The 23,099-nt window shown below is 46.1% G+C and overlaps 2 protein-coding genes across 3 annotated transcripts in view; one reads left to right on the forward strand and one right to left on the reverse strand.

The window, feature by feature from the left end:
* The window catches only part of atp6v0d1 (ATPase H+ transporting V0 subunit d1), a 41,241-nt gene extending 37,339 nt beyond the window's left edge, over positions 1 to 3,902 (reverse strand). Inside the window, exon 1 of the mRNA XM_048546879.2 lies at positions 3,679 to 3,902. Within this exon, the coding sequence (XP_048402836.1) occupies positions 3,679 to 3,808 (130 nt within the window). The 5' untranslated portion in view covers positions 3,809 to 3,902. The remainder of the gene's footprint in view (positions 1 to 3,678) is intronic.
* Positions 3,903 to 3,960: 58 nt separating this feature from the next.
* On the forward strand, positions 3,961 to 21,656 carry agrp (agouti related neuropeptide). Of its 2 annotated transcripts, XM_059651549.1 has the most exons (5): positions 3,961 to 3,994; positions 9,293 to 9,623; positions 19,736 to 19,914; positions 20,727 to 20,812; positions 21,345 to 21,656. In XM_059651549.1, the coding sequence occupies exons 2-5, from the start codon at positions 9,502 to 9,504 to the stop codon at positions 21,531 to 21,533; spliced, it is 576 nt and encodes a 191-aa protein (XP_059507532.1). In that variant the 5' UTR covers positions 3,961 to 3,994; positions 9,293 to 9,501; the 3' UTR covers positions 21,534 to 21,656. The 2 variants fall into 2 exon arrangements, with proteins under 2 accessions (XP_059507532.1, XP_048402980.1); XM_048547023.1 differs by lacking the exons at positions 3,961 to 3,994; positions 9,293 to 9,623 and adding an exon at positions 19,508 to 19,597.
* The last annotated feature ends 1,443 nt before the right edge of the window (positions 21,657 to 23,099 follow it).

Below are 23,099 nucleotides of genomic sequence, written 5' to 3' on the forward strand. Positions count from 1 at the left end.
GGGGGGGAGGGGGGAGAGGGGGGGAGGGGGAGAGAGGGGGGGAGGGGGAGAGAGGGGGGGAGGGGGAGAGAGGGGGGGAGGGGGAGAGAGGGGGGGAGGGGGAGAGAGGGGGGGAGGGGGAGAGAGGGGGGGAGGGGGAGAGAGGGGGGGAGGGGGAGAGAGGGGGGAGGGGGAGAGAGGGGGGGAGGGGGAGAGAGGGGGGGGAGGGGGAGAGAGGGGGGGAGGGGGAGAGAGGGGGGGGAGGGGGAGAGAGGGGGGGAGGGGGAGAGAGGGGGGGAGGGGGAGAGAGGGGGGGAGGGGGAGAGAGGGGGGGAGGGGAGAGAGGGGGGGAGGGGGAGAGAGGGGGGGGAGGGGGGAGAGAGGGGGGGAGGGGGAGAGAGGGGGGGAGGGGGGAGAGAGGGGGGGAGGGGGGAGAGAGGGGGGGAGGGGGGAGAGAGGGGGGGGAGGGGGAGAGAGGGGGGGAGGGGGAGAGAGGGGGGGAGGGGGAGGAGGGGGGGAGGGGAGAGAGGGGGGAGGGGGAGAGAGGGGGGAGGGGGAGAGGGGGGGAGGGGGAGAGAGGGGGGGAGGGGGAGAGGGGGGGGGAGGGGGAGAGAGGGGGGGGAGGGGGGAGAGAGGGGGGGAGGGGGGAGAGAGGGGGGGAGGGGGAGAGAGGGGGGGAGGGGGAGAGGGGGGGAGGGGGGAGAGAGGGGGGGAGGGGGAGAGAGAGGGGGGGAGGGGAGAGAGGGGGGGGAGGGGGAGAGAGGGGGGGAGGGGGAGAGAGGGGGGGAGGGGGAGAGAGGGGGGGAGGGGGAGAGAGGGGGGGAGGGGGAGAGAGGGGGGGAGGGGGAGAGAGGGGGAGGGAGAGGGGGGGAGGGGGAGAGAGGGGGGGAGGGGGAGAGGGGGGGAGGGGGAGAGAGGGGGGGAGGGGGGAGAGAGGGGGGGAGGGGAGAGGGGGGAGGGGGAGAGAGGGGGGGAGGGGGAGAGAGGGGGGGAGGGGGAGAGAGGGGGGGAGGGGGAGAGAGGGGGGGGAGGGGGAGAGAGGGGGGGAGGGGGAGAGAGGGGGGGAGGGGGAGAGGGGGGGAGGGGAGAGGGGGGAGGGGGAGAGAGGGGGGGAGGGGGAGAGGGGGGGAGGGGGAGAGAGGGGGGGAGGGGGAGAGAGGGGGGGAGGGGGAGAGAGGGGGGGAGGGGGAGAGAGGGGGGGAGGGGGAGAGAGGGGGGAGGGGGAGAGAGGGGGGGAGGGGGGAGAGAGGGGGGGAGGGGGGAGAGAGGGGGGGAGGGGGAGAGAGGGGGGGAGGGGGAGAGAGGGGGGGAGGGGGAGAGAGGGGGGGAGGGGGAGAGAGGGGGGGAGGGGGAGAGAGAGGGGGGGAGGGGGAGAGAGGGGGGGAGGGGGAGAGAGGGTGGGGGGGGAGAGAGGGGGGGAGGGGGAGAGGGGGGGAGGGGAGGGGGGGAGGGGGAGAGAGGGGGGGAGGGGGAGAGAGGGGGGGAGGGGGGAGAGAGGGGGGGGAGGGGGGAGAGAGGGGGGGAGGGGGAGAGAGGGGGGGAGGGGGAGAGAGGGGGGGAGGGGGAGAGAGGGGGGAGGGGGAGAGAGGGGGGGAGGGGGAGAGAGGGGGGGAGGGGGAGAGGAGGGGGGGAGGGGGAGGAGAGAGGGGGGAGGGGGAGAGAGGGGGGGAGGGGGAGAGAGGGGGGGAGGGGGAGAGAGGGGGGGAGGGGGAGAGAGGGGGGGGAGGGGGAGAGAGGGGGGGAGGGGGAGAGAGGGGGGGAGGGGGAGAGAGGGGGGGAGGGGAGGAGAGAAATTTTGAAGCTTGTGAAATCCACATTGATACCTTTGGGCTGCAGGGTTCCCAAGCAAAATATGAGGAGTTGCTGTCCCTGCAAGCTTCAGGTAGCATCGCTGTGGCAACTGCAGGAGGCCCAGGATGGACATGTCGTCTAAGGAATGGGAGGGGGAGTTGAATTGGTTCACAACTGGGAGGTGCAGTTGTTTCCAGTGAACCGAGCATACGTGTTCTGCAAAGTGGTCCCCAAGGCTCATCTTGGTTTACCTGATGTAGAGGAGGCCACAATGGGTACAGCGGATGCAGTATATCACACTGGCAGATGTGCAAGTGACCATCTGCTTGATGTGGAAAGTCTTCTTGGGGCCTGGGATGGGGGCAAATGTAGCACTTCCTGCAGTTGCAGTTCCCAGTGACTCCAGTTTTACTAGGGCTCCTTGATACCATAGTCAGTCAAATATTCCTTTGATGTCAAGGGCAGTCATTCTCACATTGCGTTGGGCTGAGTTTGCAAATGAGACAAGCTTGATTAGAGTTGATTAGAGTATTCATGATGTGAGGTATATAGCTTCAAAAAGGCATTTCAGAAAAGCTGCAGAAAAGGGCTCATCTGCGATACCAAACAGAATGGAATAAAAGAATGGATAAGCTTTGTCAAGTGGCAGTGAAAGGTCACTTCAACTGTAGAAGGGTATACAGTGGAATTCCCTAGGTTTTGGTACGAGGCTTTTTTCTTGATATAAATTCGTGACAGGCATGGGAATACAGAGCTCTGTTGAAAAATCTGCAGATGGCAGCAAACATGCAAGCATTGTGAACTGTGAATATAGCAATGAAAACAAGCTAGTAGAATGGGCAGACATGCAGTACATGCAAGTGAATGCAGAAAAATGCACAATGCACTTTGGAAGCAAAATTGAGGAGGTGCAGTGAAAAAAGTTCTAAATGGAACATGAAGTTATTGATCGTAGTACAGCAAAGGTTAAGAATTTAAAAAGGGAGAAGATATCTTGAGCTTTGTAGCCATAATGTAGGCGCTGGTGTTGGACCAGGGTGGACAAAGTCATAAGTTATACAACTGCAAGTTTAGTCCAACAGGTTTATTTGAAACCACAAGCTTCAGCAGCACCTTCACTTGACAAAGCAGTAGTGCTATGAAAGCTTGCGATTTCAGATTAAGCTGTTGGACTATAACCTAGTGCTGTGTGACTTCTGACTTTGAAGTTTGTAAACAGAGGTAAACTATATAAAAGCAAGGACATTAAAACATTTTTAGAAAACACTAGCTCAGATTATTAAAAGTAACACATCCATTCTTGGCCAACATATTTTAGGAAGGATGTAAGAGCTTTAAGGAAGATGCCAATAAGACTCACAGGAATGGGGTATTCAATTACATGCACAAATTTGAGAAGTTGGGGAAGCGTTCTGAGTAAAGATCACCAGACCCAAAGCATTAACTCTGATTTGTTTTCCTTCATGCATGCTACTAGACCTCAACTTTTCCAGCAACTTTGTTTTTGTTCCTGTATTTGAGAGGCTGGGGTTAGGAGAGAACGTTTAGGAGATTTGACAGTACTTATAATCATAGAAGAGGTCCTTTAACAGACAGGGTAGGGATAAAGTTCCTACTGGCAGAAAGGTTGAGAACCAGAACACAGATTTAAAATGACTGGAAAATGAATAAAAAATCGAGTGCTTAGGATCTGGAATGCACTGCATGCATGGAAACAGATTTAATGCGACTTTCAAATGGTTATTTGCCAATTATCTGCACGAAAAAAAATTACAGGTGGCACCAGTTGAGTTGTTCTTGCAGAGGGCCAACCAGAGATCAGCAAATCAAATGGATAACTCTGGAGCCGGGAGCAGGCCCCCGTCCCTCCCAAAATATCAACCAGGCCCAAGGCCGGCATTCGCTCACCTTCCAGGGTCTCGCACTGCACCAAGTTCAGGTAGTCACCCTGCGACAAGATGCCGGCCTTAAAGCCTCTCACCAGCCCCTCCAGGTAACCATTGTCCACATTGAAGTACAGTTCGTCAAAAGAGCCCATGTTGGAAATGGAAAACGAGAAGCTGCCTCAGAGATCAGGAACACAGCTGGTGCACACCACACCACCTGACCAGTCAGCTGACCGTGCCACATTGAGCATGCGCGTTGCGGGCTCCGCCTCCCCGTGCCCCGAATGGGCACTGCACATGCGCAGCAGTACCCAGCCGGCAGCAGAAGCGTGGATGTGGTGAGGCGCTTGCTGTTTGAAATGTACAGTTTGTGGAATTGTTACATTCTAACCTACAGTTACAAAAACCGTTTAACTTAATGGAAAAATAACTGTCACGATATTTCACAGGAGTATTTATTAGACAGCCAACCTAAATCAATACTAGGGTAGATTGTAGAAGCAAAATCAGGAATTAATGATAAGAAAACAGAGTTAATGCTTCAGGTCCAGTGACACTTTTTTTGAAGAAGGGTGACTGGATCCAAAACATTAACTCTGTTTTCTCGCCACACATGTTGCCAGACCTGCACAGTTTTTACCAGCAATTTCTGATTTCTAGCATCCACAATTCTTTGGTTCCACTCACTCCATTCTTTGTTTTAAAGTGACAAAATTGAGTGGAGGTGCTTGGCGGGGATGTTCCATGGTTTGGAGATGGAAGATGTGCCCCAATCCAACTCAGGAGGCCAGAATTAAAGGAGCATTACATCTTGGGGCTGAAGAAAACAAAGATAGGGAGGAAGAGACGGACAGGGTCATGAAATGATTTGAAGGGAAAGATTCGTAAATCAAATCCAGCAGCCAATGAGTGCCAGTGATCATAGGGATGATAGGTGAATGGGACTTGGTGTATGGTATGATATGGGCTATAGGTTTGCCTGACTCATGTTTGTTGGAATGCATTAAATTAGTCAGGTCTAGAAGTAATAGATTCATGAGGATCTGACAGCAGACAGGTAAGGCAGGGGCTGAAGCTGCGTGAAACCACTGAGACGGAAACTAACAGTTTTAGTAATAGCATGAACATCTGGTCAGAAGCCCAGCTTCTTGTCTAAAATAACACTGCATTTGCAAACAATCTGGTTCAGTTTCGGATAGCTGCTAGGAAAAGAAGTAAGAGTTGTGGCTGAGGACCAGGGTTTTTGTTGGGAATGGAAGACAGTGACTTCAATCTTCCCAATATTAAATTGAAGGAAATTTCTGCTTATCCAGTACTGGAGTCAGATTATTTAGCAACACACAGTGGTGGAGTCTGGCTAATAGAAACAGGAAACCTAGATTATAAGGAAGGACAGTCAAGGTGTAGTAGCAGACTAGCTAGAATATAAACACCAGCTCGATACTAAGAGTTTCAACAAGTATTCAGATATGGATATAACTAAAGCCAGTGTTGGTCTTCTGAATAGTGGGTCTAGGGAATTAACAATGGAAAATAAGGAAATGATGGAAGTGTTGAACAGGTATTTTGTGTCTGTTTTCACTGTAGAAGATTTAGAAAACTTACCAAGATGCTTCAAAATCAAGAGGTGATGTGTTGTCCTTTTCCCTGTGTTAGTCCACATAACATGGAGCATAGAGAACATGCTTCTTATTGAGAAAGATATCTGGAAGTGTATTAATAACTAACTACACTAATTTAATACTGGCATACAGTTTAGCTTCTATACCCAATAACGTCATCCCATAACTAGAATCATAAAATCCCTACAGTGTGCAATTCAACCCATCATGTCCACACCAACCCTCCAAAGAGCATCCCACCTGCCCTACCCTATAACCCTGTATTTACGCTGACTAATCCACCTAGCCTGCACATCCCTGAACACTATGGGCAATGTAGCATGGGCAATCCACCTAACCTGCAATTCTTTGAACAGTGGAAAGAAACTGGAGCACCCAGAAGAAACCCACACAGACATGGGGAGAACATTCAAACCCCACACTGATGGTTGCCCAAGGCTGGAATTGTACCTAGTTCCCTGGTGCTGTGAGGTAGTAGTGCTAATTACTGAGCCATTGTGCCACCATAGTTGACTGACTGACAGTTGACAGCTGACTGGTAGTTTGACCAGTGCAGATTGACTCACTGACTAACCAACTATTAGAGAGTAACAGGGAGGCCTTTTATACTAGCGCATACTTACGATGTTTTCTAGCTGACTTAAAGTTATAGTGATCTTCTAAGATCTGTGCATTATTACAACATTCTTCTTTTAGCCTTTGATTAGGAAATCTGTTCTGATTAAAATATACAACAATGCATCTTGGTACATTATCTTTGTATGTAACTCCATCCAAGCTTTTTCAACTAATAGGACCAGCTTGGTCCTATCAAGTTCAATTTCAATGCAGTAACCTGTGTAAGGTGTACCCAGGTGTCAAGCCAACTGGAGGGATCGGGGGAGACTGGCATTTAGAGGTGAAGGAATCATTAGGCAGAAGGATCAAGAGAGAAGACAGATCTGAGGGGGTTAGAAAAGGGAACACACAGAAGGGAAAAGACAGTGAAACTTGCCGATAATGGACACTGCACTGACTGTCTTATGAGCCACAGAATAGTGCTTCAGTATGACTAGATTGTTCATTTCCAGGTGTTAACATTTTCTAACTTTTTTTTCCTTCTGGACAGGGTAATAGGAAGGTGAGAATGTGAAAAGTGAATAAGGGAGTGAATGTGAGTGGAAATGGTGAGGATTGAAGGAAAGGAAAAAATTGGAGGAGATAGATGGTCGGGGAATAAAAAGAGAAGTGGCAGAAAAAATGAACTGTATGGAGAGAGGAGAGTGGGGAAAATCTCTAGAGTCAGAGTGGAGTCAAAGTGAACTGTCAGTGCCTCATTCTGGTATTTCACTTTGGGAATAGAATTTTGCTGGCAGACTTGCGCAGACAGAGCTTGATTGGGAAACTGGGTCAGAATGCTTCAGCATTCAGATCTCTTTTTGGAGGAAACCCTTCATTGTTGCTTTACCTATTCTAAAGTGGGTTGGGAGCAGATGGGGAGGCAATGGCCTAGTGGTGTTCTCACTAGACTATTAATCCAGAAACTCAGCTGATATTCTGAGCACCTAAGTTTGAATCCCATCATGGCAGATGGTGGAATTTGAATTCAATAAAAGAAAACTACAAAATCTGGAATTAATAATCCAATGATGACCATGAAACCATTGCTGGTTGTCAGAAAGACCTATCTGGCTCATTAATGCACTTTAAGGAAGGAAATCTGCTGTCCTCACCTTGTCTGACCTACATGTGACTCGAGACCCACAGCGATGTGATAGACTCTCAACTGCCCACTGGAATGGGCTAGCATGCCACTCAATTCAAGGACATTTAGGGACGGACAATAAATGCTGGTCAGCCAGTGATGCCCACATCCCATGAGTGAATAAAAAGAAAGCACAGGGCTAACTTCTCTTCCAATCACCACTGAATACCTCCATGTTTATTCACCTTCCCCTCCTCGTCTCAGCCTGCAGACCAATATCCTAAAAACTGCATATGTGGTCATTGTCAATTTTCTGCTTTTGGGAGATTGCTGCAGGCAAATTAGAATCTGCAAATAAAGGAGTTGATGAAAATGAAAGAGAATCCTTGGAAAACCAAGGCCCTTGTGAAAATAGAGCTAGACAGCTCATTTTCTCAAAAACAATCCTCTATTATAAGATCTGCTCAAAATGTGAAAGTGGCAGGGCAAGCAGAAAGTGGGGCTGAAAATTCACTTTAAAGATGGAAGCTCAGAATACGAAAGCAAGAATGTTGCAATGAAACACAGCCTATGCTGGAGAAACTCGGCGGGTCGGGCAAAATCTGTGAAGAGAAAAGGAGAGTTACTGTTTCAAGCCATGTATGAATCTTCTTAGAAGCAGTCAAAAAAATTGGGGTGGGAGGGGTGGCTGTTGCACAGAGCAGGTGGGGAGAACTGTTCCCATTGGTAAAAGGCCAAGAATCAGAGTGATTGGAAAATTAACTATTAGCAGTGTGAGGAAAAATATATTTACGTAGTCTGTGGTTAGATACTGGAATATACTGCCTGAGAATGTGGTGTAAGCAAATTCAATCTGGCTTTCAAAAGGGAATTGGACATTATCTGAAGGGAAGAATTTTGCAGGCCTATTGGCAAAGGACAGTTGAGTGGGAATAGCTGTGCTGCAGTTTCAGAGATACAATATGTACATGACAGGTCAAATGGCCTCCTTATATGTAAAGTGCTGAGGTGGAGAACAGGAAACAGTTAAATAGCAGAAAAAGTAGAAATAATTGATGGAATTGGAATTACATTTTCTCCCAAAAAGCCAGCATCTTGTCAGTCTATGATTCCAGCATGGGTGACAGATCACAGTCAAACTGAGGATGAAAAATAAAGTTAACATGAGCTTTAATTATTCTTACTGATAAACCAGTTTCAATGTTCATGTCATTTTTGGAGCGGATTCCTTTCCTGCAGTGTCCATTTTAGTCGCAGCTCTCAATCCAGCATCTGGCAGAAAGAATACCCATTTATTAACCCTCCATTAGCCTCCATCCTTGAAGTTATCAGAGATTCCTTCTCCTTCCATCTCCCAAAGATCTGCAAAAATATGGAGCTCGCACTCCAACTTCATTCCTTGATTTCCTTGCACAGTCCAAAGATGTGCGGGTTAGGGTGGATTGGCCATGCTAAATTGCCCATAGTGTCTAGGGATGTGCAGGCTAGGTGGATTAGTCATGGGAAATGTAGGGTTACAGGGATAGGGTAGGGGGTTGTGTGTGGGTGAAAGAGGATTGGTGTGGACTTGATGGGTTGAATGGCCTGCTCGCACAGTGTCAGGATTCTATGACATTTCTAAGATGTACAAACCAGACCATATTTGGATGCAAATTAATTTCACTTCCCTTATTAAACAATCTCTTAACCATTCCACAATTCATTCTAGTTCTAGTCAGTATGGACTACAATGAACCTCGACTGAACCAAACTGCTTCAACAGATGTCCAATTAACATACAGCTTTTTTTATTAAATGACTTTGGTTCCTTTAGTTTTCTTTCCTCAACAGAAAGTTTGACAAATCAGGAAAATGTACTCTATCATTCTGTATCTAATCCAATGTGATTTTTTTCATTCCCTGAGGAAGTCAGCAACTGATATTACTTTCATAACAGTAACATGCTTACCTTTCATAACAAATAAAAGCAGGAAATCACCATTCGTTCTTATATATTTAGTTATATTTACAAATTATTGTCTTCCATCTACAGTCTATTTGACAAGGTCAAGGTAATTTGTTCCTTCAAAAACTCAGTGTACATTATACATTAGGGCTTAATTATAGAAAATGTCAGGAAATGTATTTACTCATGCAATTATTTGAAGTTGACATACCAACCATTTATGATGCACAGATATATGGACAAAACATTCTGGGGCTGAATTTCTGAAAAAGTTTTCCCTTTTCTCTAAGGATTCATTAAAATACAGTTCATTTATTTAATTCTAACTAGAGTGTGCTTAAAATCATTCATTTTTCATTTCTCCTGTTCGGTCTCCTTTTCTCAGATAGTTCCTGGGATCAAGAATGATGTGAAGGTGCTAGCGTTGGACTGTGATGGACAAAGTCAGAAGTCACATGACGCCCGGTTATAATCCAACAGGTTCATTTAAATCACAAGCTTTCTCAGCACTGCTCCTTCATCAGGTGACAACTTCAGGAGCACTCCAAAAAGCTTTTGATTTCAAATAAACCTGCTGGATTATAACCTGGTGTCATGTGGCTTCTGAGATTGGGGATGAAATGCTTCCAATCTGGTTTGATGGATTCTGAAATGGCGGATATGTCCATTGCAAGATCTTCAGACACTGTGACTCTCGTTAGTGCTTATGGAATCTGGTAGGTGAGGTGTTTGAAGGTTCGTATGCTTTGTTTTTGCCTTAACTTCACCTTTATATATTCCAACCAATGTATCTTGATTTGCTCAGCGCCTTCCTGAATGAACTAACGTGACTTTCGGCCAGGGATCCCCATGAATCAGTTGGATGTTTGGCCTTGTCCTTTGAGGACTTCACTACGATATTTTCACCAACATCCCGAGAATCTCCTGTCACGGGCTAAGTTCCAAGTGGAGCAGTTCTTCAGGAGTCTGGTGTCAGGCATATAAATAACGTGTTCTTCCCAGTGGAGCTGGTTTCGAGTGATTAACACCCCAATACCAAGCATGTTAGAATGGGATAAGATGCTGCTGATAGCCTGTCTTTCTTGCTACCAGATTTGGAGGCAGCACTGAAAGTAATTCTCCAGTTTTTTTGAGCTGCCTGCTATAAATTGACCAGGTCTTTGAAGCATACAGGAGTGTGAAGATCAGAGATAATGGAAACTGCAGATGCTGGAGAATCCAAGATAACAAAGTGTGAAGCTGGATGAACACAGCAGGCCAAGCAGCATCTCAGGAGCACAAAAGCTGACATTTCGGGCCTAGACCCTTCATCAGAGAGGGGGATGGGGAGAGGGGTCTGAAAAAAATAGGGAGAGGGGGGAAGTGGACCAAAGATGGATGGAGGAGAAGATAGGTGGAGCGGAGAGTATATGGGTGGGGAGGTAGGGCGGGGATAGGTCAGTCCGGGGAGGATGGACAGGTCAAGGAGGCAGGATGAGGTTAGTAGGTAAGAAATTGAGGTGCGGCTTGAGGTGGGAGGAGGGGATAGGTGAGAGGAAGAACAGGTTAGGGATGCGGGGACGAGCTGGGCTGGTTTTGAGATGCAGTGGGAGGAGGGGAGATTTTGAAGCTTGTGAAGTCCACATTGATACCATTGGGCTGCAGGGTTCCCAAGCGGAATATGAGTTGCTGTTCCTGCAACCTTCGGATGGCATCATTATGGCACTGCAGGAGGCCGAGGATGGACATGTCATCTAAGGAATGGGAGGGGGAGTTGGAGATCACAGCTTACCAGTAAACAAAGACCTTAGTCAGATCAGGTATGACACCAAAAAACAACATGATTTCTGCAATGTACTGTGGAAGTCATCATTCTTGAACTATAAGCCTAGACTGTTGTATTGACATGCTACTCAATATGCAGGGCATCCCAGCTCTACATTGTGAACCATGACAACTAAAATGTTCCAAGCATGAAAGTACTGTATAACTTTAGAGAGAAAGAATGAACTCATCAATCATTACATCTTGTTAACTTTAAAAGAAATCAAAATACTGTTAATGTTGGAAATCTGAAATATAAGTGTAAAGTGCTGGAGAAACTCAGCAGGTCTGGAAGTATTCTGTTAAGAGAGAAACAGTTAACGTTTTCAGTCAATATGACTTCTTTTGGATTGAAAGAGGCTGAGAAATTGTGTTTTTCTTTACGCTGTTGAGACGCAATGGAAGGAGGAGCATTGTGAAGGTGCCAAGAACAAATGACAAAGGCAGTGTTAATTGTTATAAAGGAGAAAGAGAAATTTAAAATGGGTGTAGGTGAATGTTAATATACGGGAAGGAGAAAATGGTCCCATTCTATGGGCAGCAAAGTCCACAAGAAACAAACAAAAGCATGGTGACTGGGGTGGGATTTAAAGAAAAATGGAGGACAGAGGCCATGCTGTGAAACTGGAACGTAATATTTTGTCCCAGACATTCCAAAGTACTGAAGCAGATGATGAGGTACTATTCCTACAGATTGCTTTGAGCTACATTGGAACATTGCAGTATGCCAAGGACAGAAATGTAAGCCTGAGAGCAAGATGACTTACTGAAGTGGTAAACAACTGGAAGGTCACAGTCATTCCTACGGGGATGCTTTGCAAAGCAGTCACCCAGTGTGTGTTTGCTCTTGTCAATGTAAAAGAGATTGCACTGTGAACAGCAAACACAGTAAATAAGTGAAATGCCAATTCACTTGAAGGTGTCTTTGGGGCCTTGGGCAGTGACGAAGGAAGAGGTGAATGGACAAGTTTTAATGGACAAGGGTAGCAGCTGCCTTGGAAACCTAGATGCTTGCCAGATACGTGCTCAGACCCACCCTCCATTGCTCTGGCCAAGGGTGCTCAGCATCAATGGTACGTGAAAGGGGTTAAGATACATCAACTTCACTCCTTTGGTACTCCTTCTCCTTAAGAAAACAGACTGGTGCCTGTATGCAGTTAGAGGGAGAAGGAAGAACCGACTAGACTCCAGCAGTTTCAATTCAGGTCTTTTTTTTTAATCCATTCATGGGGCAAGGGTGTCACTGGCCAGGCAGCATTTATTGCCCATCCCTAATTCCCCAGAGGGCAGTTCTGAGTCAACCACATTGCTGTGGGTCTGGAGTCACATGCAGGCCAGAACCAGGTAAGGATGGCAGTTTCCTTCCCTAAAGGACATTAGTGAACCAGGTGGGTTTTTCCAACAATTGACAATGGATTCACAGTATCATTAGACTCCAGATATTTTATTGAATTCAAATTCCACCATTTGCCAGCCTCCGCTTGATTTCCCTGATGTAGAGGAGGCCACAACGGGAACAGCAGATGCAGTATACCACATTAGCAGATGTGCAGGTGAACATCTGCTTGATGTGGAACGTCTTCTTGGGGCCTGTGATGGACCCAGGTCCCCAGAACATTATCTCGGTCTCTGGATTGATAGACCAGCGGTAATACCACTAGGCTGTTGCCTCCCCAATTCCAGAGGTGACCTGCACCTTCACCTCCCCCTACTAATTACACATTGCCCCCAGCAGCTCAGGCTGAGCAAGGTAAGCTTGAAGCTGTGCGGGGGATTCCCAGTTAGCCTGAGCTCTCCAGGACCCATACAGAACACCCACTAAAGTCACCAGGGTGTAGCTGTAAGCAGTCATCTTCTATGCCAACTGTGGGAGTCAGGCTTGCACCTAGATGTGGTAGGGGGGATAGAAGAAAACCTTTTTTCAGCACATCATTGGTATGGCTGTTTAGTCTTTGTAAACACTTCTGTAAATACATCCGCATTTGCACTGCCCTAATATCTGTTGCGGTCTTGTTGTCCTAGTCTTGTGGCATCTGTCAGCCTCGAGAGACCATGGATCTGCACCTGAAGAGTTTGATTTAGCTGCTGGTGGTAGCGCAGCGTCTGTTGTGGCTGTACAGGTCCACACGGGAGTGACAGCCTCCTGCAACCTCAGGAAGTGCTACACTTGCCCCCACACCTCCTCCCTCACCCCCATCACAGGCACCAAGAAGAATTACCACATCAAGCAGATGTTCACCTGCACATTTGCTAATGTGGTATACTGCATCCGCTGTACCCGGTGTGGCCTCATCTACGTTGGGGAAACCAAGCAGAGGCTTGGGGACCGCTTTGCAGAACACCTCCGCTCAGTTCGCAATAAACAACTGCACCTCCCAGTCGCAAACCATTTCAACTCCCCCTCCCATTCTCTAGATGACATGTCCATCATGGGCCTCCTGCAGTGCCACAATGATGCTACCCGAAGGTTGCAGGAACAGCAACTCATATTCCGCTTGGGAAACCCTGCAGCCCAATGGTATCAATGTGGACTTCACCAGCTTCAAAATCTCCCCTTCCTCCACCGCATCCCAAAACCAGCCCAGCTCGTCCCCACCTCCCTAACCTGTCCTTTCTCCCACACATCCCCTCCTCCCACCTCAAGCCTCACCCCCATCTCCTACCTATTAATCTCATCCCGCCCTCTTGACCTGTCCATCTTCCCTGGACTGACCTATCTCATCTCTACCACCCCACCTACACTCACCTCTACTGGCTCCATCCCTGCCTCTTTGGCCTGTCTGTCTCCTCTCCATCTATCTTCTCCTCTATCCATGTTCCATCCGCCTCCCCCCCTCTCCCTATTTATTTCAGAATCCCCTTCCCCTCCCCCATTTCTGAAGAAGGGTCCAGGCCCAAAATGTCAGCCTTCCCGCTCCTCTGATGCTGCCTGGCCCACTGTGTTCATCCAGCTGTACACCTTGTTATTCAGAATAGAATATCCTTTACTGACATGTAAACTCCAGTACAAAAGTACAGGAGTACGGTGAAAAGTTTTTCCAATGGCTGCCTTCTAATGGTGCCATCATATGTACAAATCTTGGGTATAAAAGAAGAATAAAAGGACAGGTCGTAGCATTATTTACAGTGTCTAAAAAAAGTTAGAAAGAAGATAGTTATAACATAGTTAAAGGATTGATATTACAGTCTAGTAAAGGATTGACATTACACTCTAGTACGGAATTTCAAATAGACATTACATTGCAGCAGCTCAGCATATCGTCTGACCACCTGCACCAGGCCCCAATCCAACAACAGTCCCACTCCGCTCCAAGCCTCCAGTCTACTTTGCACTCATACTCAGCTGCACCAAGATAAAGTTGCACTGCTGTGGGACTCACTTCACCTTGCACTGCACCAGGACTCCCTTTGAGCTGCTCTGGGACTCGCTTCCCCTGGTGCTGCTCCGGGACTCGCTTCCCTTCAAGTTGCTCTGGGACTCGCTTCCCCTGGCAATGCTCCAGGACTCGCTTCCCCTGGCGCTACTCCGGGACTCACTTCACTTTGAGCTGCTCCGGGTCTCACTTCCCTTCAAGCTGCTCCAGGATTCGCTTCCCCGGCGCTGCTCTGGAACTCACTTGCCCTCGTGCTACTCCGGGACTCACTTCCCCTCATGCTGCTCTGGGAATCGCTTCCCCTGGCGCTGCTCCAGGACTGACTGCCCCTCACGCTGCTCAGGGACGCACTTCCCCTCACGCTGTTCTGGGACTCGCTTCCCCTAGCGCTGCTCCAGGACTGACTTCCCCTCATGCTGCTCAGGGACTCACTTCCCCTCGTGCTGCTCTGGGGCTCTCTTCCCTCTAAGCTGCACCAGGACTCACTTCCCTTCGAGCTTCTCTGGGTCTCGCTTCCCCTGGCGCCGCTGCAGGACTCGCTTCCCCTGGCCCTGCTCCGGGACTCCCTTCCCCTGACGCTGCTCTGGGACTCACTTCCCCTGGCACTGCTCCAGGATTCCCTTCCCCTGACGCTGCTCTGGGACTCGCTTCCCGTCAAGCTGCTCCGGGGCTCGCTTCCCTTTGAGCTGCTCCGGGACTCACTTCCCCTCACGCTGCTCCGGGACTCACTTCCCCTCATGCTGCTCTGGGACTCGCTTCCCCTCGCACTGCTCCGGGACTCACTTCCCCTCATGCTGCTCTGGGACTCGCTTTCCCTGGCACTGCTCCAGGACTGACTTCCCCTCACGCTGCTCAGGGACTCACTTCCCCTCATGCTGCTCTAGAGCTCACTTCCCTCTGTGCTGCACCAGGACTCACTTCCCTTTGAGCTTCTCTGGGTCTCACTTCCCCTGGCGCTGCTCCGGGACTCGCTCCCCTCGCGCTGCTCCGGGACTCCCTTCCACTCGTGCTGCTCCGGGACTCACCTACCCTCGCGCTGCTCCGGGACTCACCTCCCCTCGCGCTGCTCCGGGACTCCCTTCCCCTCGCGCTGCTCCGAGACTCCCTATCCTCGCACTGCTCCGGGACTCACTTCCCTTCGAGCTGCTCCTGGACTCACTTCCCTTCGAGCTGCTCTTAGACTCACTTTCCCTCGCGCTGTTCCAGGACTCATTTCCCCTGGCGCTGCTCCTGGACTCGCATCCCCCCGAGGTTCTCCAGGACTCACTTCCCCTCGAGCTTCTCCGGGACTCACTTCCCCACGCGCTGTTGGGGGACTCACTTCCCCTCAAGCTGCTTCAGGACTCACTTCCCCTTGCGCTGTTCCAGGACTCACTTCCCCTTGCACTGTTCCAGACTCACATGCCCTCGTGCTGCTCCGGGACTCACTTCCCCTCGTGCTGTTCCAGGACTCGCCTCCCCTTCGAGCTGCTCCAGGACTCACTTCCCCTCGAGCTTCTCCGGGACTCACTTCCCGTCGCACTGTTCTGGGTCTGGCTTCCCCTTGAACTGCTCCAGGACTCACATCCCCTCCAAGCTGCTCTGGGACTCACTTCCCGATGTGCTGCTCCGAGACTCTCTTCCTCTCGCACTGTTCCGGGACTGGCTTCCCTTCGAGCTGCTCCAGGACTTTTTCCCTTCATGCTGTTCCAGGATTCACTTCCCCTTGAGCTGCTCTGGGGTAGCTGAAAAAAGGAAGAAATAAAGAAAGCAAAATATCGTTGAGCAGAGGACCTTTGAGTGGAGCATCCTACTCTGCCACCATCTTGCCATATTATGGCTCATTTTATGGAAGGAAGTGGATGTCTCAATGTGCATCGAGTGAGTAGAGAAAACAAGGGCATGCAGGGTTAGTAGTGTTGGGGATTGGGGTGGGTGAGAGTGGTAGAACATGAGCCTTGCTGGGAGGTGAGTGCAGTAAAAGAGAAGGAATGTGACGTATTGGAGAGAGGATGCTGGATCTTACACTGGCGAAATGGAGAGGGTCATTCCTCCAGACGCCTGAGGTTGCTTTAATGTTGGTGGCAAACTCGCACCAGTCTGGCATGGTCTGGTGATTTGGCTTCCACTCTTCGTCCTCAGGAAAGAGGATTTCCTAATTTGGTGCCCAGTCCTCCAGACCCTACCCACAAAGTTGGGCACCAATTTCTCATTGTCTATCACGTCTGAGCCAAATGTCAGGAGCCATGCAGGGCAGCCCTGGACTGACAGAACTTGTCCAAGTGCACAATGGGCTTTTAAAGATGGTGCCAGTATAAGGCCTGCCAGTGAATTCTGGGATATCTGCTAAAGCCACTGTTTGTTCCAGGAAATGTGCATGTAAAATTGGGTGGATGTTGAACGTGGTAGGTAATTAATGTGGTGATTTGGGTAAGAAGCCATGAAAGCACTTGCTAATGGCAATACCAGCCACGTAAATGTTTTCATATTCTGTTTAATATTATGCCTATGTTGAATTTTAAATAGACTTTATGACAGGAGTAGCCAAACATTGTATGTTCAAACTTACCAAAATAGTCAGGAAAATAAATGGTACGAGTGTTTCAGTTATTCCTAACATAAAGCACACTGCACAAATGCTTTGTGAAAGAGAAATTAAAAGATATTTGTTATCATAGGAATCAGGCCCTCAGTGTTTTGCCAATGGCTTTCAAAATGACTGCCTCATAGCAACAAAGTATCTTTGGTAATAAACAACCGCTTAAATATCCATGTCGATTGGAGAAAATAACTACTTCGGTCACATGCTGCAGAAGACAAATTCCTTTCTCTGTTCTAAATGGATTTTTGATCATTTTCAATTTAGATGGTTTGGTCAAGCTGATTTGTTCAGAAAACCATGACCTTTTCAACCTTTCGTTCTACCGACTTTCCAAAAATCTATTAATGTCTGACTTCAATAAAGTGCACTTATATTGCCATTAGTCATGCCAGGTAAAGCAGTACAGGTAATTGTTATTTTTTGCAATGGCAACTGTGTAACAAGAGTGAAGGAGTATTACCTCATATCCATTAAGAGTAATATGGAGCAAAAGGAGAATTTTTAAACAGCAATCTGGTAGCGGGCATGTACCACTCTCATTATCCAACTGGAGGGATTTAATATAAATGTCTGCACAAAACAACAACAAATTGTATTTATACAGCACCTTTAATATAATGAAATATCTTGAGATGTTTCACAAAGTGTTACAAAACAAAACTGAACACCAAGCCACACAGAGCAATATTAGGGAGTTGGCAAAAAGATTCTTCAAAGAGGTAGATTTTATGCAAAAAAAACCCCAAAGCTTTGGTCCTAGGCAACTTAAGGCACGGCTACCACTGGTGAAGCCTTTAAATTCAGGGGTATGCGAGGGGTCAGAATCAAAAGAGGAGATATCTTGCATTCTGGCACCAGAGGATATCGCAAATAGAGAAGACCAAGGACATGGAAGGACTTGAAATCAAGCAAGACAATTTTAAACTTGAAGTGTTGCTCAACTGTGAGCCAGTGTAGATCAGGAAGTACAGAGGTGGTGAGTAAACAGACTGGGCAGAATTAAGAACAGGTCAACAGAGTTTTGGGTCATGTTTACAGAGGGTAGAATGTGGGACGCCAGCCAAGAGTGTATCAGAGATAAGGGGAACTGCAGATGCTGGAGAATCCGAGATAACAAAGTGTGGGGCTGGATGAACACAGCAGGCCAAGCAGCATCTTAGGAGCTGTGTTCATCCAGCTCCACACTTATCAGCTGAGAGTGTGTTGGTATAGTTAAGAATAACAAAGGCGTGCCTGATGGTTTCAGCAGGAGATGAGTTGAGATGAGGGTAAAGTATAATTATTTTGCAGGGATGACAACAGAAAGTGTTAGTAATTATGTATTATGTGGTTGAGAATTCATTTCACCAAGGCTGCAAACAATTTAGTTCAACCTCAGATAGTTGTCAGGGAGAAGAATGGGGTCGGTTTCTAGGGAAAGAGGATTGTAATGGGATGCCAAAGCCTTTGAGTTAGACAAGCTAATTGGTAATAGTAGTTAGGGGATTCTCTATCTATTATACGCTCAGGTGCCTCAATCTTCCCTTGCTTTATGTTCACTGACAATTTCCAGGAACCCTGTCTAACCTGTCTTTTTGGAGTCGAGTTCCAAAAATGCAATTAAAACAGCTGCTAATTACCTTCTAACATTTTTATTTGGCAACCTATCTCACCCATAGAAATTACTTGCATGCAGCGAAATGTACTAAAGTATTGGAGTTGACATTGAAGCATTGCTGCCATTTCCTGATGCGTCTCAATTTCAGGTTTTTTAACTAATTGCTTGCTCCCAAATCCATATCCTTAGGTCAAAGAGGCATTTTTATGAACAGACACACATTAATTAAAGTTCACACAGTCAATTCCAAATCCAGAGTTCATTATTTTGTGCCAAAATTATAATTTCTTCAAAACAACATGTATTTCTCAGTGAACAGTCCCTACACCATTGTGATAGACTCAAGAATTAACTGACCACAAAGACATCAAAAAATTAGACACAATTAATGTGGAACAAAGCTGACCTAGTTGATTTGGAAAAATAAGACAAATGGATATCAGAAGTTATTCCTGAAAGGTTTTGAAATATCTTAGGATGAAGTTGAAAAAGATCCAAAGGTACCATATCTGACCAGATATATTTTTACCCTTCTGTTGGGAAAGTGGTGATAGGATATTTAGGCTGATTATCAGCCTTTGAAACAGTCCATAAACTCTGGACAACAAGTCCTTGTGGAGTTAGACCTGGGGTTTCTGGCCCAGAGGTAGAGATGCTGGCAGTGAGTGACAAAATTTCCTCCAGAAGTGCTGATAGACTTTATGGTTGTTTAGCAAAGATTAACAAGGCAAACAGAATTGTCAAACTATATAGTTCAACAATAAATGACCTTTTCTTCCTACCAAAATGCACAATCTCATTTTTTTCTGGATTAAAATGGAAGATGATATAATCTGTTTTACTTGGTAACGGGATAAATGTTACACTGAATGGCAGGGGATGCTTTTCAAACATTGTTGTGCTTGTTCAATAATGCCATTGGACCTCTTTCAGCTCCTTATTTTAATGTTTTATGGGAAAGATGACGCCTCCAATTGTATATCATTCTCTCAGTAGTGGACCGAATGTCAACCTGGAAGTTGTACACCAGTTTCTGAAGTGGTGCTTGAACATGCAATCTTTTGCCTCCAAGACCAGCACTGAGTCAATGTTGCCATGAATAGTCTGTTACTGAATTTTAAAGAAACCTTAAGTGAGGTGGATATAAATCCCACTCCCCCTTCATTAGTGCTAGCGTCATGTGTGACGCTAAAGTACATCCAGGAGATATAAAAACCAGAGCTGTCTGCGCAGTTTCCCAAAGCAGAAGCGCTGTGCAGTAACTAGTGGTTGGACAAAAAGTTTGTTTTCATTTCTGACAGTTGTTTTGCTAACTACAAACACTGTTCATATGAGGTAGTTTCTCAGATCAAATCTTAGCAAGTGCTTATACACTTAAGACCAAGAAGGAGTGCATTGTTAATAAATGCAAGCAGACTTCTGGCTAGAAATTGAATTCGTCTTCCAGTTAACTGTTGTATGTTTACCTTCTAGGATCATGCTTAAAGCAGTGTTACTGTGCTACTGGATTCTTCAGATAGTTCAGATCATTCTCGCCTCTGATCCCAGCAGAATGGTGGAGCATGAGCTGGATTCCAGCTCAGTGCAGGATGTGGTCTCCCACACCGACCTCGCTGTTTTGAGCAGAATCAAGACCCCGCTGTCTGCCTCAGGTGCGTTTTAATAAAATGTCTTAATGCTGCACTGACCCGGGTAGTCTTTGAAGTAGATTCTTCAAATGAATAAATATTAAATATAAGATATTAAATATTAAACCACAATTGATCTGTCAGAGTGAAATTAGTAGTAGTACGAGGAACCAAAACAGTGATTGTATTCCTGGCTTCAATGGGGGAAAGGGAGGTGAAGCCAATATCAACTTTGAGGGACATGAGCACAGTTTTTAAAAGGAGGAAATGAATATAAAGCCCTTTGTATTTATAGTTTCACAGCCTTATTGAGACTTGCAGGTGGGTAGACAGTTGCAATATATAATTTACTTGGTTCTCTAACTTTACAATCTGACTTCAATATTAAATCTGTATTACTTTGTGCTATATTCACTTCAAACATATGAAGTGATAACCAGCCCTTAACTTAACAGTCGGTACACCACCTACATTTTTGCTCTCAGTTAGAAATTTGCTTCTTCCCCCCTCGCTGTTTTTTCCCCTCACTTTTCTGATTTTGTCAAGTTTTTCTGATTCTATTATTTTTCTCTGGCTCTCCCTCTGTGCTGCTTTATGCTTTCCCAATTATCTTTCTCAATCACCCTTACCCATAGCCTGCTGGGAAAATGGTCTAAAACACTGTGTCTTTGATCTAGCCCTTGTTATTTTAAACTCTACCTTTTCAGCTAAAGAAAATAAATGATTTGTAAGAGTCTTCATTGTTAGTAAGTTTCTTTCTAATTTATCAAACCAAAGTTGAATGTTTCATTATCTGGCCTTGTATTAACAGTTTTACAAATGATTCTATCATCCAGGCTCACTGGTCAGGCCTGGACTTGACAAAGCAGTGGACATGGTTAAGCAGAATTATATGCCAAAGAAAATCGTGTTGGATTCTGAGGTAATTGTAATTTTCATACACCAAACAGAATATAAGTGCTATTACGTATTGTATAGTATAGTGGTTCAAAAATTATTACAGATCAATTTAGATTTTTCATAATAACAAGAGTGTAAAAGCAAGCTGTCAAGAAATTCTTCTGTTATGTTGACGTTCATCCAAGGCTCAGCTGATAGTGCTGTAACCAGTGAATCATGATTTCAGTTCAATCCCATTTCAGGATTGAGCTTAGAAATCAAGGCCTAACACTCCAGTGCAGGGATGAGGGAGCGCTGCATTGTTGGAGGTGCTGTCTTAAACCGAAAATTTTCTGCCTGCCTTGGTAGCTGTAAAAGATCCCATCACAATTCTGAAGAAGAGTCATACTGGACTTGGAAATGTTAAATCTGCTCCTCCATCCGCAGATGCTACCAAACCTGTAGAGTTCTATGTGTTGTATATTGTATGTGTTGTTCATCGATTGTTTCAGTGCTGTAATGCAAAAAATTGGCATGCTGCTGTGCTTTCCTAATCTTTGAGTTTAATCTTGCAGGTGATATCCAGTGCATTGGAGAAGTACAGAACAGAACGTTCACCCAGGAGATGTGTCCGGCACTTGGAGTCCTGTTTTGGCCATACGTTGCCTTGCTGTGATCCATGTGCCGTTTGCTACTGCAGGTTTTTTAATGCCATTTGTTACTGCAGAAAAATTGGTAACAGTTGTCACCAGGGCAAGATTTAGTTCTGTGCAGTAGCACCGTTTGCTAGAATATGTTTCTGTAAAGTATATATGCACAAATTTATGTTGTATTGTCTTTGGTGTGTAACTTGTCATTGTACAATTGAAATAAATTTACTACATATATTTCAGAGGGGAACCTGTTTTTTGAGTATCACCTGGAATTTTACTTGGGACAAATAGATATCACGGATCCGAACAGACAATGTAGCACTTGTAAAGCTTTGGAGAGATTCATAACTTAACCTTTTAAATGTGTTCAAGAAAAGTCACTCCTCATAGAGTTAATAATAAGTAAATATTAATCTCAGGATTTATTACATTGCAGGATACTGTACAGCGATCTTTAAGGCATAGAATGAAATTTTTTTCTCTGCTATTTTAGTGGAAGTTTTAAACTACTCTTCATACAAATCAGCAAAGGAAGGAATTTCACACAAAGACATTTGGTTTTGCATGATAGGATCATAAGTTCAAATCTTTAATTTCTTCTTTTTCCCAATTTATTTAATTTTTTACAGTCCCTTTGATGCTGCTTCCATTTTAGTAATAGTTCTGATTTCTATTTAAGCAGAAAGCGTAAGCATACTTACAGTACTTCAACGGAACAATTGCAGTTATATTGCACTTGCATCCTTGGTTAGGGTTGGGACACTGTGGCAAGCACCTTCCATCCTTTGAGCCTCTACTCTTTTAAAATAAACTTCAAAGAGGTGAGACAGCTCCTAATTGGGTGCCGGAAATACGAATCAGAAAGTCTAAACCTCCTGACTGAGAGTGGTCCAAGCTTTCTCAGTTAATCCTCAAATCAAAAGTGCATCCAAATTACTCCAATCATGTATCTACTATATGTGTGATTATAGGTTCAGCATGTACATGTCCAAACACAGGCAATGCCTTCTTAACACATATCTTTGCTTTTTGACCTTTCTGCAAATCGTCCCTTGTTTCTGTTTAATTTAGACCTCAAAACTAATAACCATTCTAACTCTGAATTAATATAAATATCATTCTTCTAATTCTAATAGAAGAGAAAGAAAAGCAGAGTCTCTACTATTATGCTGAAACCTACCAACTACTGAAACATAACACAAGGATTATATTTAATTATGTTTCAACAAATAACAGGAGTTCCCCAAACCACATGACTTCATTTAGGAAGAATAAGAAGTAATGGTATAATTGGCTTTATGTCTCAAACTGATGCTCTATCAGGTAGTCTGTAAAAATGAAATACTTGTGAACATTAGACATCCTCCACTAGTAACTGGTTGATTTGAAAGCCTAAAGGTCGTCTTCAGTAATTCCAGACAAAGTTTTTGTTATTTGATTCCCCTCAAGCTTCACCTCAGTAAATGCCATCAGGTTTTCCTAATTGAAAGCACTGCCATGAATCCGCAACGTGAATGTTCATTATGTTGATTTGACACAGCTAGAACATAATGGTAAGGGTCACAGTTTCCTAGGTATAAGAAAAGCTCATTTTCAACAGCGGCCTTTTTACTCATACTTAAAGTGCAAGTAGTGGCCTGTGCAAACAGGTATAACCCAGTGTGCTGCTATCATTGT

This window comes from Stegostoma tigrinum, chromosome 16 (assembly GCF_030684315.1).
Source record: "Stegostoma tigrinum isolate sSteTig4 chromosome 16, sSteTig4.hap1, whole genome shotgun sequence".
NCBI lineage: Eukaryota > Metazoa > Chordata > Chondrichthyes > Orectolobiformes > Stegostomatidae > Stegostoma > Stegostoma tigrinum.